Here is an 18449-nt window from a genome sequence, read left to right as displayed (position 1 = left end):
CACCAAACCAATAAATCATTACCTCCAAAAACAACTAATTCTCTCACGATCATCTCACATCAAACCTTTTCAAAATTTATGTTTATTCCTAAACTGGCTCAGACAGACTACATCCAGCTCAAGTCATTGCTTTAACACAAGAAGCACGGAATTTATTCCGATAATGATTATGTCTTACGTTTTACTTAACTGTTATTGGAGCTCACGACTCTGCGGTTGCTGATGTTACGCTTCTTGGACGAAATTGCTACTTATGTTTTGACAGAAATTGAGGTCTAAATTTTAAAATTCTTGCACAGAGGAGATTTTTTAATATGTGTCAATTACTTTGCTGTGTAACTTGTTATCGGTTGTTATTACGGAAGTTATCTCTTCATCATAGCTCAATCGTGCATAACCATACGGTGGGTGGCAATATGTTATGCATATGTTTTTTTATTTATATGTAGAGTGAAATTCTGTGATGTTATTGACAGAATTTACAAGTTAATTAAGTCAAATTTGATGAAAGTATATTATCGTTATCGTATAATTTATTGGAATGTTTCGGCGTATTTATCAGGATGAGGCTTAATTAAAATCGTGATTCACTTGAACATATTTATTTTAATATTACAAATACATTTTAATATACATAATTTAGCTGCAAAATGCCGCGACCTATAGTAAGAAGATTGCACGATGTTTTGAAATTTTCCAACACAAATCTATTCAGCTCATTTTAGAGCGGCGAGAGCTCTTAAATCAATAAAAATATTTTAATGGGAATAATATTTTCCACGATCCTATTTCCGTAATCACCCTGTAAATATTGCTATCAAACACAAAAGAAAAGTTATGTACAATGGAGGATATTATTCCCGCAATGTTTTCAAGCATGTTGCTGTACAAGTTTTGTCGCAAAAACGGCCCAATTTTCACCCTAGTACGGCAAAATCGCGCAATTTTTACGCACTAAATGAACAATAAATAGCATTATACATACGTATACATATATTTATAGATATATAACATTTTTACAAAGCGCGTCACAACGTCTCTTGTCTCACGCACAAGTCTTCACAAACACTGAGATCACTAAACCATATTTACAGGTAGAGTCTTGGTCTCTATTTGAACAAGTTCCAATTCTCATTGTATGTTCTGTCTCTTCGCTGCGTGTTCATCTTCAGTATCGGAAATGACGTCACTGTTTTCATCAGTTTGGTTATCTAGCACTTCTTGTTTCCGCTTGGCCGTCGCCATTTCAGCCGCGTGCTTTTTCCGCCACTTGGTGCGTCTGTTCTGAAACCATACCTGAAAAAGACAAACAGAAATAAACATATGAGGACAAAATTCAAGTTCATTTTTGTGCAAGCAGCCATGTTTCAAAGTGAAGAGTAATTAATAAAAGTTTTATCAGAGTAGAGAGACCAGGTCGCAAACATCCTTAAGGGTGGAGAAAAGGCGGAGCTTTCTTTAGTCGAACAAGGGGTGCAAATGTATCGTTTAACCTTCCGCAAAACTGCTAAACAGCTGAAGCAGGCTACATGTTTTCAGCGATTTCTGTACAACAGAGCCATTATATATTAAATTTGCGAATTACACGGTATTTAGAGCTATAGTACAACGATAAATCATGCAAAATAGGGTCTCGCAGTTAATACAGGGAGGAGAAACGCGATGCTACCGATTCGATATGCGCGAGAACGCCACTCTCATCAATTAAACGCGAAGATGTTGGCTCACGAGACCTGATTTGTTATACATTATTTCAATTACCATATTTCACTAAATCTTACACGGATTCAACCCAAGGTCTCACTTTAATTGCGAAAAATATCATTGCAAAATTAATTCCAGCTAGCGGAGAAAGATAAGACAACTGCTAATTTTTCCGTCAGTGATTTATCACGTTCTTCCGACTTCTTTATTAGAAGAGGGTGAATATCAAATGAAAAACATCAACTTGAAATCGTCTCGACTTAAATTATATTTTTAAATAAATACAACACAATTTCACGTACATTCTGCCACAGTTTTTACAAATTTCTAACTAAACTTCTGAACTTTCTTACATTTTAAGAAAAAAGTTTCATCACAAGAACCACAAAATTAATAAAGTTGAAAAGCTTATTTTATTTTCCTTTATTTGATTCCTCAATTTGCCAACTTTCCGTGCGCAAACACCATACTTTTAAATATTGAATATACACTTAAATGCATTACTAAATCAAATATAAACAAAACAAAAAATCAGGCAGTTATTGAAAAATAAAAATAAAAAACACCACTGAAATAAGTAAAATAAAAATAAAAAATGTCAATGATTCAATTTGAAAGTGGAAACTTGCCATAATAACACTATGAAATAAACGAAAAAACGTTTTTCGTAAAAATTCATGTTCAAATATTGAAAATGGATTAAAAGTGTTGTCACGGTGCCAAATAATGCAATAGCTTTAAAATATAAGTAAGTGAGTGATAGGGAAAATGTCGGGGCTATTAGTTTCAAGAAATTCGTTTGTGTGTGAAAAAAAAACTGAAGAAAAGGGCAAAACAGGAAAGCAAAAGCAACCAAAAAAATTATTTCGGGATGAATCGTTAGTTTAATTTAAAATATGTCTGTACTGTCAAAGTTTTGTAAATGTTGTCACTACGCCAAGCGGATATAAATAAGCAATAGAGAGTAATAGTTTCTGTAAAATATCAACTTTTGCGAGTCTGAGACGGATCAATGACACGAGAGGAAGTTCTGAAAGAGACAAAATATGTAATAAGAATAAGTTCCAGCAGTTACAATAAGAAAATTTAAAAGAGGTCGTTTAAACTGATGTATCTGACGCAGTTGTCAAAAATGAAGAAGAAAGCATAGGGATGGCAGTGGGTGAAACATTATGAAAATGATAAGAGGAAAAGGAAGAGACAAAAGCGAGAGTTGTGTTTTTTTATATTAAGTATAATGATGTTTGTTGCAAATGAAGTGTGTTGTGATCGGATTTAATGAGGGGGTGTATTGGTAAGGCAATGTGCGTGGAAACAAATTGCGAGTGAGTGGTCCTTAATTTGCAAGCCAAGTGGTGTAGCGGAGATGAGGGGTAGCGCACATTCTGCAGCACCGCGGCAACATGTACAGCTAATTACGCAGTCACTTAGCGTTAATCGATTCGGTCGCCTTACGTTAACGGTTAACGACACACTAATGACCCTGCATTTACATAGCGACCGGGGATTAGGGCGGGTACGGGATCGGCCCCCACCCCCGCCATGTAACTCATACAGATTTTATCTGGAATTATAAAACCGGACGTTTTGCGCTCGCAAACAATAAAAACATATATACGTCACGTAGATTAGCGACGTCAGCAATAAATCAAACCGTCATTTCGGGAAGAGCCGGGCCTGGACCAATGCATCGATATACCGCAGAATAAAATTCTATATGTGTCATGTGTATGATGGATTGGGGCTCGACAGCAATGGCGGCCGGCCAAGGGGGTTGGAATGACTCCGCCACGCCGAATGTCACCGCTGTAAGGGGAAATTTATATAGGATATATCAGTTAATTGAATTCGGTAAATATTACGCTTTGATGGCTCTATGTCCATTTCATTCCGGTTTTAATATTTATCGCGCGTTTTCTCTATCGCGCTACTGACGCGTCGCGTCAAATTACCAATCCTACCCTTCAACGCAAAAACACGCAATTAACATGCTAATTCAACGCCCGTCCAACCGACCCGAAACTGAAATCACTTAACTCAAATCGAGTTTTTTTCGCCGACTTTGCGATATTCCGACCTTTTGATTTTGATAACTGGAATTGTATTTGGGAAAACTTCGACAAAGTCGACCACTGAATTGAATAAATGACCGGCAACCGAACGCACACATCATTTTAATATTTATCAGGCGTTTTCTGATACGCGATATGAACTACAAAACGCTCAAAACGAACAAACGTTCGGCCAGTAGCGTCACGTCATAACCATGTGTTATTTAGCATCATTTCGACAGAATTATTCAATAATTACGCAAGATTAACATTACTAAATGAGCGGTTACAGGAATTTTAGTTTTGCCGTATCAACTATTTAGACAACCACCATAAATATTAAACTGCAGGTGTTCACGCTAGATGACAATTTCTACAATACCTTCATCAAATTTTTTACTCTCTATAAAATTTTATAACATGCTCATATACAAAACTAATTTTAATTGATGTCAGGACGAGACATCTTACCACACACAAACACCACCCATAAAAATTTATCGCGAAGTTTTTACAATCCCAAATTGCACCTTTGATGGGGTTTTATTGGAACGCAAAAATTACTCGCGTCTGTGGAAAAAAATAGAGATGAAGCAATAATGGTCAAAATGAGAGAGAGAGAGAGAGTTAATTGGTGTCTATAGTTTTTGTAATTGAGTGGCGGTAAAAATGTGGAATTATGAATGCAAGATGGTGTACTGAAAATGGGTGAATTAAAGTGAAAGTATAATTCATTGGTGTTTAATACGATGATGTTTAGGAGAGCGTGTGGGTTCGGGCGTCCCATTTGGAGCTTAACAAAGCGGGACTAGTCGAGATTCGCAAACTTATTAATCCCCGCGAGAGCTTTTTATTTAGCATTTTTATTTAATCTGAGCGCAGTTTTATTATCATAAAACATTCCGCATTTTTGTAAATTAAATCCTTCCGTTGTCGGGTCTGAATGCACTTCCAGAGGGAGGAAAGCTCGGCATTTGATGCGAGTAAATAAATAATAAGACGAGGCGCTATTAAACCGCGGCTTCATTAAACTAAAGGGACCTCCGAGAATACAAGAAAAAATAATCTGGACAAAACTCTCCCCAAGCTGCACTTTTACCGCTGAGAAAATCATCGTAAAACTCAACTAAACGTCTACTTTTTAAGATCTCCAACCTTCATTACCTAGCTCCAGAAATTAAAAATTAATTTTATCTTTGTTACAAGTTTAATTAAATTTAAATATGAATTGCTCTCGCAACGGGCGTCGAATTTTTACGCCACTCTCACCACGATTTCATTAATTTAACCGGATTTTTTGCACAACTAGTGAATATTCCCGAATGAGTGTCTGTCCTTAGTACCCCTTAAGTCACCGTCTATGGCTCCAGCTGTACTTGTATGATGTATCGTTTAAGGGAGGGTGTGCGGCTGTGCCGTATAATCTCCTGACAAATTGAATTAGGGCGGCGGGTTCCGCTGGGGGCGCCACTTGTTTATAACAAACATCGTCATTGCTATTTGGATTTGCCGATCTGATTGATATCCTAACAAGACAGCGAGGGACACGCTCAAATCATCCCCCGATGACAGACACACAAATCTTCCACCAAAAAATCCATTCCGACATTACCTATCAATTTTAATTTTTCTTTTGGTACAACAAATATAATTAGACTAGTAAAAATAAAAAAGAGTCAAGGGTGAGATAATGAAATGTGTTGTTAATGATATTGTGTGATTTGATGTTGTTGGTGATGATACGGTGCGATGTAGTTAATGTTAGTGTGTGAAAAGTGTGTGGCGTTGTCGGTTGTCGCAGTGGGCTTTGTGTGGCTGAACGTGAAATGATTTGTTGAAAGGGATTTCTTTGTGAGCGAAAAAGTGGATGGTTGTTTAAAAAGCGCGTCGTGGAAGTGCGCTGAAGCTCAATATTAGCCGTATTATTTTTTGTCAACATCCAGGCTTATATTCAAATCTCGGTGGCTAGAGATTCAATAAAAATGCAAATTTACAGAGTAACAAAAGGGGGGCATTTACACTTGTCGAAAACGTTCGTCAAGCCCCGATCCGACTTCCCGGACTGCTCTGTTTTCATTAATTCCAAACATATCGCAGGCACACGCGTCGCCACCGAATTACTCATGGGGGATTTCGATTCGGCCTATTTTAACCCCACAACATACTTAAAGTTAATCGGATTCATTTTGAAACGAGCCGATATATTGAGCCGAACCGACTAATCGCCGACTGACGGCTTTCAATACGCTCGACTTACTGCCGACCAGATATTTAACATATTTATATTAGATTTATAATTGAAAAATTAACATATTTCTCAACATTTCATCCGCCTATTTAAATTCAGATTAATGTTCAGATACGCTTTTCCTCTCCGTCAAAATATTACAAACGCCCTAAATGCAACTAATTTTAAACCAAATCCCCAATCAACTCCCACGCATTCCGCTGCCGTAAGCCACCCAAAATTAACGGACGCCTCACCGACGTGCACTCATCAAACGGAAAGCAAGAAAAAAATTAATCAAAAACTTCCTACCGCTCACTTAAAGTTAAAACACTTTCCATATACAAGCGACAATTTCAACACATCCAAAAATTTCTACTTTTCAAAATAAAAGAAACACTCAAAAAGTGAATACCCTCCAATTTCTTCAAATCAAAAAAAACTTGCAAGACATATGGTAAACCAAATGCATCATTCTCAAAGGTCAGAAAGACACAGAAAAGTGTATAAAACGTTTCAGAAAAAATAATTTTGTGCATGTATTGTCCATGTAAATTAAAGCATTGAAACTACCGGCGACGTAGTGGCGTAGTGATATAAGGTCACTACTTCCGGCAGATAGGTCCGGGGTTCAAATTTCACAAAAGTCAGTAATTTTTCTTTAATTTAAATAAGCGTAATAAAAAAGCATAAGTGCATAAGAGCAAATAAAAGCGCATAAGCATAAAAGCATGAGACTTATTTATCGTAAAAGCATTTTTTTAAATTTTTCTCAAAAAATCGAAAATTAAACCAAATGACGTTTTTTACACTTCTAATGGTCTTAGAGACTTAGAAAAGTACATAAAACGTTATTGAAACCAATAAAAAAAAACGATTTTCTTCAGTTTTTTAAGGACAGTAAAAATGCTGAAAAATGTGATTAATCAATTATCAATTAATTTTTTGTCGTAAAAACGCTTAAAATATAGTCTTCTACACGTAAAATCACACACAGAACACGATGCAACAAGTTAAAATTCCCTACGACAAGTAGTTTTTGAGATATTGAGTAATAAAGCCAAGAATAGGGCTACATACCTAAGCGTAGGTATTCGATTGTGATCAAGAAATCATGTTTTTTCAATCTTTTCAAAAATTGACACAATATGTAAAATTACTCGTAGAATTCGCTTGTATAAACCGTTTTGACCCAGGACAAATAGTTTTAAAGTTTTGAGGTTTTTTTAAGGTTTGTTGAAAACGACTTATGTTTTGTACTGTACCTATGTACTATGTTCAGGGGAGTCGATTGATGGCGACAAAACCGCAAAATTCTTGATAGTTTAGAAGTTGTTGCCGAATAAATAATTTTGTAATTTTTGTTTTTACCAGCGATTTTCTCAATAACTATTTGCCATAGTACAATAATCTTTTTTATAAGACAAAAAATTAAAAGTGCTTTCAAACGGTACGAAACATAGCGAGCTGTTGCTAATAATTCTACAGTTATTGACAATAAACCTCTTCGAGTACCGAAAATCGCCCAAAAATTTTTTAAAAAACTAAAAATCGAAAACTTTGAAATTGCTCGAAGAGTAGAAGGTCTAAAAGTCCATAACACATCGTAAAAACACAAATTTAAAAAATTTAAATTATCGAATATAAATATATTAGGCTAGAATACAAATACATGCCGGGAGCTTGGTGGCGTAGTGACATAAAGTCACTATTTCGGGCAGGTAGGTCCAGGGTTCGAACTCCGCTAAAATCAGCAATTTTTCTCTTATTCAAATTCAAATACTAACAATTCAAATGTGTATAGAAGGCAGGCGCATCTGAGCGCGAAGTTTAAAGCATAATAAGAGATCATGAGCGCATGAAAGAGCAAATATAAGAGAGCATAAGAGCAAAGCATGAGAGATTTTTCATCATAAAATATCAAAATATCAAGTAAAAACTTTAAATAACAAAATAACGCTTATTACATTTCTAGAGGTCCTAAAGACTCAAAAAAGTGCATGAAACGTTATTGAGTTAAGTTTAAAAAATTACGATTTTTTTGAGCTTTTGGAACTAGGTATGGAATCGATGAAATACGAAATGGTTGAATAAGGGAAAATCGACTTACTTTAACCTGAGACTCCGTCATCCCTAAAGCGTAGGCGAGTTTCGCCCTTTCAGGTCCTGCCAAGTATTTGGTTTGTTCGAAGGTTTTCTCCAACGCGAAAATTTGTTGTCCTGAGAAAGTAGGCCTCGTGTGTTTCTTTTTCGTGTCTTTATCCGGCCCAATTCCTCCCACATTGCCCTGATTCACTGCAAAATAAGAAAAAAAAGATATTTTTGTGACAAAGTGACTATAATTATTAGGGTGAAACGTTTAATGTCATCGAGGATTGTCTTTAATCCGAACAATAAAAAACAAATCGTTGGCCTACAATGCGTGCGCTTGGGCAAAATTTATTTTATAATCATGTTATGAGCGAACTTTATACGGCCATTTTACTCAGTTTTGTTACAGTGATGATTACGTTTTAAATCAGCAATGAATCAAGAATTCATGATGGCGACTAAACCCTCACGCATAATACGTTCCAACACACGATTTAATTTATGACTAGCAATTTCAAGGCAAGATTTTTCCCACTCTTCGACCCTTTTTTATAAAGTAATCGATTCGCACCAAAAAGAATCCAATAGTTAAACGATACAGAACAACAAAACCACGAAAATGCGACGAGAATACGGAATTTACTCAGAAAATCACTACCTAACTAAAATCTTTTCCTCTCGCTCACTCAACACATGTTACAAGGGCTGACGAACTCCGCCGGGGAGACGCAACGCAAAAATCCACAAACGACGAGCTATATCACATTTTTATCCCGGACTAATTAAACGCAAGAAAAAATCGACAGAAAATCAACTTTTTCTAAAAGCATAAAAGTTAATTTGCGACTCTTGAGGCTCATTCGCTTAAAAATCATTCTGATTTTGCACCCTTACAAAATTAATAAGTAAAAAAAATGACAAGGCATGAACGAATGCTAGATTATATCACATGCCTCTTCTCATTCTTCAAACTCATATTAATAAAAATAATATCAACACAACTTTTGATAAGTTTGTATAATTTGTGTGGCAACTTTAAAAAATGCGTTAAAATTAAATACACGGTGCGCCAGAACTCGCGCCCCACAGAAAAATGTCATGTAAGGTAAGATACCAGGAACATGGAAGATTGGAAGAAATGTTAAAAAAAGTCTACTATAAAATTTTCGAAGTTATGAGAGTTTAAATTTTGCACTTTGACTCTATTTATTTTTGTTGAAATAATAATTTTTCAAGTTTATTTGCTACAGGCTATTAGAAGAGGAAACAAAAAAGCTGTATCCTAAATTGCAACTCTCTTTAATGTTATTTGTAGTTTTGGTTTTGGTGGCAAAATTTTTGTACCCTTTCTAAATAACTATAAAAAAAACATATACAAAATCATCAGTATTATTAAATATACATAAAAAATGTTAAAAGTCAAAAAATAAATGTCAAAATTTTTTAACATATTTTCCATGTTCCTAGTATCTTATCTTGAAAATTTTCTCTAGGGCGCCAGTTATTCTGACACACCCTGTATGTGCATGTAAACTGATTATCTTACATAGGAGCACTTGGCATACTTATAGTTACTTTATTATTTTTTTACTTCCACCAACTATTTTTTTATGTTTATGTTTGAATTTTATTCTTACTCAAAATTCAAAAAAACTGTTTCAACTATTCAAAGATTTCTAAAACTTAAATTTAAATAGATAAAAATATCTTCGACTAAAAAGCTTTCATGTAGTTTTAAGTTTTCAACTGAAAAAATAACATTTGAGAATCCTTTTGGAAAAAACAGGGTACTAGCAAGTTTTATTTAACGTCAAAAATAACGCGTATTTAATAAAAAACTTCCTTGTCTTAAGTCTTGCATTTTGACTTAAAAAGTAACAACATACATAGTAAAAATACACAATTGGCTTTAGATTTATAAAAAATTAAACTCTGAAATCTCTAAAAACCTTATTATTGATAGAAAGAAACCGATTAAAAATGGTGGATGCGCCGGGATAGATTAATTCTTCTTTATTGTATTTCCTAACTTTAATAATTTTTATGATTTTTTAATTTTTCAAATATACATAGATTTTAATTTTTGACATGTGTACTACCTATTAGTCAAACTGTAAATCATGCTTTTCAAAATGAGATAATTGTAACTTACCAAATTTAAAGTAAGCATCTTGTTCTGTAATAGAAAAATAGTTTAGTTTAAGTTGTAAAAACATAAGAGATGAAGTGTATAAAAGAAGAGAGGGTGTAAATGCGAGATAATCAGTTTTAGTAACGTCTCCATCTTTCGTATGTATTGGTTTTAAAAAGCTCTCTGTATTCTGAGAACACGTGCTTTCGCTATTATAGGATGTATTGTTGGAACATCGATATTATTTATAGGACAATTCAAGTTTATATTGGCAATATGGTTCCGAAAATATCGCGTTGGATGCAAAAGAGTCCAGGTTAGGTTTCCATTGTGTCGAAGTCGATACTTTTATATCTGTAAGATTCTACACTGAACAGACCAGATGTCTATATAATAATCTATATATGCTGACAACGCAGGATGTAGCGTTAGATGTTCCTCTTGGGAGGTATAAGCCGGGAACAAATTCAATAATGCATCTATAGTCTCGGTCGTAGGATCTTACGTAGCTGCCGATATCGGTCGGATATTCGTTGAAATCCGCCTTTTCAGATGATGTTCCCATGTTCCGGCAGTGCGAGAATAGTGAACACGTATCCGTAAATCATGTCGATCGATAAAGAGCTGAGAAACTCCCAATATGGCAACGATATTAGTCGGTAATAGTGTTTCGGTCTGCGTGATGATCAAGAGTCGTCTTAAAAGGGGGCAGATCGTTGTTCGTCAGTTTCATGAAAGTGCAATCAAGGAATTATTCATACTGGGAGAAGGATAACGTCCAACAGACATAACAGGAGCATGTAAGAGAGTGCTAGTGTGTAGATAAGCGAGATGGGGCGATACTAAAGTGGATAATCTCATGATCCCGTTATCTAGAGATATAATTATTCTAACAGGGTGTCTTGCTTAAAACAGCTTGCTCGATCGGTGCGGCCGTGCTCCCACCCCCGGCTGCTTCCGTTGCTAGGTTACCGCCTCTAGCAACCGCAGAAACACTGCTACAATGGTGATGCTTGTTCTACACGACACGCACAACACTTCTCCCGATACGGAAGATGGATTGTGACGATAACAATCTCCCGAACGTTGCGCAACGATGCCGACGACGCCGCCGACGCCGAACCCCCTTTTACATACCGGGACTAATTTACATCTCTAACTCTTTTAATCGGACCACAGCCATCGATACCATTCTCATGCTAAATACTCAGAAAGCCCACATCATACAAGAGATAAAGCGATTCACGCTCATATTACAACCGTGCCAACAGAGATAGATGCAGATAGTGAACGCAGAATACGTATATGTACACAAACCATTGAATTTGGAATTACTAAATCATACAGACTCCAAGACACAGGTAAATATAAAAAATATAAATGTACCCATAAATTATAACCTAATAACTTTAATCGATTTATTTGAAATATATCAATGTGTATTGAACAAATAAAGCTTTTTTATTATTTAATTGTTTCATTTCATAATCATCACCTACTAGTTAGCAACTGATCAGTTAACAATTCTGTATTATAATTATTATTATTATGTAACTTTCGTTTCTTGTTGCATAAAGATTTTCAAACAATTAATTGTTTTGATTTTAAACATTTACATCAAAGCTGTTCTACAAAGAATAAAAACGATATAATGCCTAAGTTTCTGAAAAGATTTTTATTTTGTACTCAATGTTAAAAAGTGCTTTTATCAACTAATTTTAGTAGATAAAGTAGTCTTTTATCGTCTAGTGAAATAACGTAATTTTTATCTACTGTTTATATTCAAGAAATTCTGGTTGGTGAATTCAAAATAAAACAAAATATTATGCAGGACGATAAAGATTGTTTATCGGTTTCTGTCTGTTAAGAGCAATGTTACATACACAAAAATAGTCTGGTAACTATGGCATAACCTTATTGATTGCTGTAAAATATTACAATATTGAAATGTCAATTTTACAATATCGATATGTCATTTTTACCTTGCAGATACAAAAAGTGGAAAAAACATTTCATCGTTTAAGTAGTAGTTTCTGGACTTTTCGTTTCCGAATTTCTAAAAACTTTTGGCGGTACCGAATTTGTTCCTTTTTTGGTGTTTTCTCTAAATTTTCTTAGATGATTTTTTATGTTGACGTTTAATGACATTGTTTTCAAATTACTGCCAACGATGAAATGTTCCAAAAGCACCTGTTCCAATTTTTGGCTTATTCGACAGAAACCGATAAAATCTTGGACAAACCTTGGATGTAATAATGTCATAACAGCCTTAGATGTCTTAAAATCCTCGCTCGGATTTCAAACTGACATCTGCAGCTGTTATAACATGCATTACATCCTAGGTACGTTAATAGCTATTATCTACTCGTGAAAAAAGTCCCCTCGTGACTTCGTCACTCGTAAACTTAACCTTTTCACTCGTAGATAAACAATTTCTTTATCGTGTTGTATAATAAATAACTATTCTTCCTAGAAAATGTCGGCGCTTATAGTCGGAAGTAGATAATTCTGTTTCCGTGTCATGTTTATGTTTCCTATTGCTTTCTTTTCTAACATATAAAATCAAATATAAACTATACAGTATATTTTCGAATTGAGTTTACAAGAGAAAAAAAAATCTTTGATTTTACACCAAAACAGCAAAGGAAAAACATTTTTTGCTTCACCTAAGACGAGCAAATCTGAAATTAAAATTGCTTTATTTTGATTCATTGTATAGAAAAGTTCATTTTTCTCTTGATTTTGGACTTCGTTGGCACATTGGCGGTTTTATTTTTTCGACAACGTTTCACTTTGACAAATGAGTTAAACAACAAAAATATTTGTGAAAAACATAATTTTAATAAAAGCTAACTCAAGGAAACAGCTTTAAGATAAAAAACAATAATTATTCAAATAATGCTGTCAAATCGCCGTGATGGAACTTAAAGAGCATATAGAAAAAAATTACAAGTCCAAATAAAAAAATGATGTTTTCTTTCCACTGAGTCAGAATAATGAAGTTTTGATTACGGATTTGCTCGTTTCAAGTTAAGCAAAAAATGTTTTTCCTTTGTACTTTTGGCGTCAAACCAAAGATAATTTTTTTTCCTCTTGTAAACTCAATCCGGGTACATACTGTATAAATAATATAATGAAAATAGTAAAATGATTTTGAGCCATATACAGGGTGCGCCAGAACTCGCGCCCCAGAGAAAAATTTCAAGTAAGATAAGATACCAGGAACATGAAAAAAATGTTTAAAAAAATTTATCTGTCAAAAAATTTTGACTGTAAAACTGTAAAAACATTTTTCTGAAATAAAAAGAATAATAAATAATTACACTCTCCAACAAGTTTTTATATTTTTTCTCCTTTAGACTAAGACGGAGTACTTTACGTTTTTTAGAGTGCTGAATGAGAGTTTAGAACCCGTTTTAATTTTTCTTAATTTTTTTTAAGAAAATCGCATTTAAAATTCTGAAAGTGGCTATATTCGACTATTTTATAGAAGAAAGCTAGAAAGCAATTTATATTTTCGAGTATCAGTAATAAAAACTTAAGTATAAATGTAAAGTTTTGAAATAAAAATCTATTTTAATAAATAAAAAACCATTTATTTAACATGTTATACATGAGATACCTATTGAGGTAACTCTTTAAATCATCAGAAAGGGTTATACAATAGAGAATTTATAAAGTTTTACTACGTATATTAGGTTAGTTGGTTATATAGGTTTCCTCTTTTGTTAGTCTAGACATAAAGCGAGATAAAATTTTCGAAATGTGATACTTGAAAAATGTGATTGTACGAAAAAGTATAAGAAAATTTCTAATTTAGATTTGCATAAAAAAATCATCAATAGAGATCACCTATTTATTACCTTTTTCTAAACATAAAAATGCCAATAAAAACCCTCGAGAAAGCTATGAAAAAATTTTTGTGTGTTATTTCTCAAAATATCCCCAAAAAAATTGAAATATATTTGGCACAGTGATTATTTACAAAAATTATGTAGGTATTATCAATTGTTTTAATGTTGATGATTTTATCTGTGTATTTTGTGGTCCTCTGAAAATAAAAAATGACATAATTTTCTAGTTTGGCAGATACTTTTTTAAAACGTGAAAAGCTTTCCAATTAGGCAAATATTATTCCGAAACGTTTGTCAGCCATAACGAATCGTAATGATTAATTTAATGTGATGATCGTCTGTAGTTTTGAAGATATCTCGGTCCGTAAAATTTTTACGATTAGATTTATTATGCCCCCACTGAAATTATAAGTCTGTGTCTGCGTCGGGTCTCGTTGTGACTTTTATGGTTTCAATTAAAAGATACGCAAATTGATACGGTGGAACACGCCAGCATCGCTCATAAAGTGCTGTATGGGGTGCAATATGCGCGATAAAAAGTACAGAATCAATTATTCGTACATCGTACCGTATAGTGCGAAAATGTGAGGGTTTAGTGTCGACTGTCGAAAATTAATAAGGAAGCGGTGGCATCGGTTTTAGGACGTGGAGTAAATTTATCCCTAGCTCGGCTGGTGGAGGTAGTAAAAGCGGGTTGAACGCCGGAACAGTAACATGACAGACCGTTAAATGTTGCTGCGATGAACAAGTAATTCAGTACTAGGGTCTTCAATTAGCGAAGTTGGCTGTTATAACGCCGTACTTCGCGCAAAAGCCATCATGTCGACCATGTTAGCTATTATACGACGCACACTTCAGATAACTGTTTATTACGAGCATAAGACAAAGTTGTCTTAATTAAATTTATATACCGGCTGTATCGCTTCATTACGGTCCACACTTTGTAAACAAATTTTACGAAATAGGACACGCGTAGACTTGGAGTTGTAAACGCATCTTAGTTGATTATATCTAGGTGCAAATTGTAATGCATGCTATCAAGTTTTACAACTCATAAAATAGATATTTCTCATGGAATAAATGATAACACCAACATGACATATGTTGAGATTATAGCGTAATTGTCTCTAACTCTCTACTGAAGTGGCAACATTTCGGCGCCCGATATATAGAGTGGCCTAAAAAACGAGCACGTCTGCGCGGCCATTTTAATACATCTGAAGTATAAAATATGAGGATATGTTTGAAAACAAGGTTCGAATCGGACGACAGCTATCAGATCTCCGTAATTAATGTCTGGGCTTGTTTGATTTGCCAAGTTAATAACGCTACTGCCAGATGGCGCCAAACAAATAACACATACGTCACCGGTCATTACGTATCCGCGCCCAACGTTTCATTGAGGGGGTGGAGGGGTTGAATGCTCGCTCTCTACTCTAGTCTAACTGGCCGCAATCACCTATACTTGTATATTGTGATATATGATGTAATAATGCTCCAAACATATGTGCCTCTCTGTGCGATAACGGAATTAGTATTGATATCACCTAATCAACTCACTAATGAAGAAACGCATATGTCGCTTACATTCTCGAATAGTGATTATTATTTCGCCCATTACACCATTATAAACAATAGATAATGCCAAGAAATGGTGATTAATCATTTTAATTACAAATGTCATTTTTCCCCAATACAGATTAAATGAATACAATATAAACAGGGTGATGTGAAGAAATGATAATATTGTTTGAAGGAATAACGATTGTTATTTCTTTTGGCAGGGACAATTCTTTAACAAACCGAGCGAACAGACCCCGTACAATTACTAAAACAAACATTTGCTCAGATTTTTCCTAGGGCAATTTGTTTGTTAATGTCTCTAACAGAGTTTCAATTCAGTGAACAAACTTTGTTTCGTTTCTCAATCGTTTCATAAAATTAAGTCATCCGACTGTAATATCAAATTCAATCATCCCTTTATTATTTTTTATTTCCTATATTCTACTATTTGATGGACCATCTACTTTTTCGTTTCTAGCGCCGAATGTTTTTTTATTTTCTTTTTATCATAGTATAACTTTCGGTCATTGATAATCACAAAAACAAAAGATAAATTTTGTTTTTTCACGTTACTGAGAGTTCCTTTTATCGTCGGATCGTAAAAGCAAAAATGCAAGACTGATAGATTAATGCGCTTTGGTAAATTTGTTTGTAACCGGCAAATAGATTAACTTAGATAGAAACCATATTCTATTTGTGATGTGGCGAAACAAACATTTGACTTGAATTGGATTGCGCGGGGTGACACTGTTTACGATAGGAATTAGTGGCCGTACAGGTAAACTAGAGCCCTGAACGTGAAATCATCAACATGCTGCATAGCATCATTGTATCATCATCCTCTCATGCATCACGCACGCACGCACTTGAGATAGTTGTCAGCTCGTTAAATTAATTCAAGCATTTCTCACTGAGAATTACTTAATTACTGAAACCGGTTTTTGAGTCATTGCTAGTTTTTGGACTTACTGCTGCTGAGCCGGTCCCGCCAAGCAATAGGATTTGAGACGAGTCCTTGGAAACCGGGCCAGTAAAGTCCGCCGGTGCTTCTGCCAAGTTCGACGGGTGGCTTGTTGACGGAGTTGGCGGCGTGGTGATGGAAAAAGGCAGCGGCGGCGATGTTAAACCCTCGTAGGCCTGAGTTTGAGGCCGTTTGCGCGCTGTTGGAAGCCATCCCCAGGGTGTTCTGCGTGAACCCCAGACTATGCGGGAAATGCAGCGGTCCCGTCGTGATTTGCGAGGGTCTTGAGAGTATGTGGTCTATACCATGCGGGTTAGCTCCTTGGGAGCTATTGCTGTTGCTAGTAGCCCCCAAGGGGCTGCGCGAGGTCAAGCCGGAGCGTTCTACGTGTAAACTTGTACGCTCCAGCAGGACATCGTCGTTTTTCTCGGGGCCGTGGAGGTGGTCCGGACTGAGGTGGTGCTGGTGTTGGTGTTGCTTCATTTCTGTCATGGAATGGAGCGCCGCCAAGGGGGCGGCGAGCATGTTCCGGTGTTCAATGTTGAGGAAGCTGAGGTTCTGCTGACTAGCGAATTCCAACATTTTGGAGACTGGTGGTGGCGGCGTCACGGAGACTTCGGATCGGTCGCTGGACGCGTCGCTGTGTTGCGTCATTGCTTCGGGAGACGCCGTGGTTGCGGTGAGGACGCGTTTCGCGTCACCGGGACTAGTCAGGTCTCTCACAACACGTGGCTAGCACTGCACATCACAGCACTTCGCGGTGGCCAACGGTGACTCGGAGTCGGCAATGAACTGACTTAGACTTTGAGGTGAGCAATGACTGAGGCGGTGGGCGGCGGCAAGGTGACTCAGCAGCCTCCGCGGTGGGGATGTCTATGAACTGTAGTGCATGTTAAATATGTGCTACCGTTAAAGCTCATTACACTGGCCTTTATGGTAGGGGAAATTCGGCCGGTCGGTGCGTGTTGCCCGGCTGCGTGGCTGCACACTGCTCTATTTTTAAAAGAGATTAATGCTTTTTTCATTGGTGGGAAGGAGGACCGGCGGGCCCAGAACGACGCCGTGATTGGCGATCGCGCGCGCGTCTGGAACCGCCCGCACGGGTTGCAAGACCGCCCTACCCCCTCCGGACTCGTATTATCGGAGTATACATGGGACTCAATCTGTAAGGAGGTATTTTACTAGCATAAACATGTTAGCGGTGGAAGAAAGGTTTGAGCACATCACTAACTCACTAAAGCCTGGCCTGTTGGCGGCTTCCCGCTGTCGTTCCTCGCTGCCGGACTTCCGACCTCATACTCACACTCCCTCAAACACACATACATACCTTCGTTATTATGTCTCGTAATAACTTTATATACGCTGCTATATCCACGTTCCACGCATTTCCAACCGCTATTAGTTCTACGTTATGAACACACTCACCACCGAATCTTAATCCTCACATATTTTTTTACTACTTTCTCAAATCTCTTTATTAAATAAATTACTTTGTATCGATTCTTTAATTATTGATTTTTTAATAAAACAAATAAAGCCGTTGATACTTTAATCTAAAAACTTTCAATCGGTGGATAAAAGCGCTCCAAACGGAAGCGCAGAAGTCGATTTGGTGCAAACAACCTTATCGGGATCAAGCTAAAAGCTGTAGATGATGTTAATGGAAGGGGAACGGAAGTGGCGGCCTCTAAACTGAAGATAGAACTACTCTGCATATCATTAATCTTAATTAAAGTTAAATTTAGTTATCTTGTATGGATGGTGGTGTCTATTTGTTGGACGGCTTTTCACAAAGAGATGTGTTACATTTTAGCTCCTACATTACAATTATCTTAATAAATACCTACACCCAATATTTCCTTTTTTT

General features: G+C 36.0%; 1 protein-coding gene across 2 annotated transcripts; it reads right to left on the bottom strand.

Moving 5' to 3' along the window:
- Positions 1-658: 658 nt before the first annotated feature.
- LOC123006548 (homeobox protein Nkx-6.2) lies at positions 659-17389 on the bottom strand. Of its 2 annotated transcripts, XM_044401116.1 has the most exons (4): positions 16591-17389; positions 10226-10249; positions 8093-8277; positions 659-1296 (listed from the first exon to the last, which is right to left on the bottom strand). In XM_044401116.1, exons 1-4 carry the CDS (start codon positions 17234-17236, stop codon positions 1132-1134), a joined length of 1020 nt encoding a protein of 339 aa, XP_044257051.1. In that variant the 5' UTR covers positions 17237-17389; the 3' UTR covers positions 659-1131. The 2 variants fall into 2 exon arrangements, with proteins under 2 accessions (XP_044257051.1, XP_044257052.1); XM_044401117.1 differs by lacking the exon at positions 10226-10249.
- Positions 17390-18449: the final 1060 nt, after the last annotated feature.

The sequence above is a fragment of the Tribolium madens genome, unplaced genomic scaffold, assembly GCF_015345945.1.
Source record: "Tribolium madens isolate multiple individuals breed KSU strain unplaced genomic scaffold, Tmad_KSU_1.1 Scaffold_2;HRSCAF=44;Tcas5.2_LGX, whole genome shotgun sequence".
Lineage (NCBI taxonomy): Eukaryota > Metazoa > Arthropoda > Insecta > Coleoptera > Tenebrionidae > Tribolium > Tribolium madens.
This window is presented reverse-complemented; position numbering and strand designations above follow the sequence as displayed.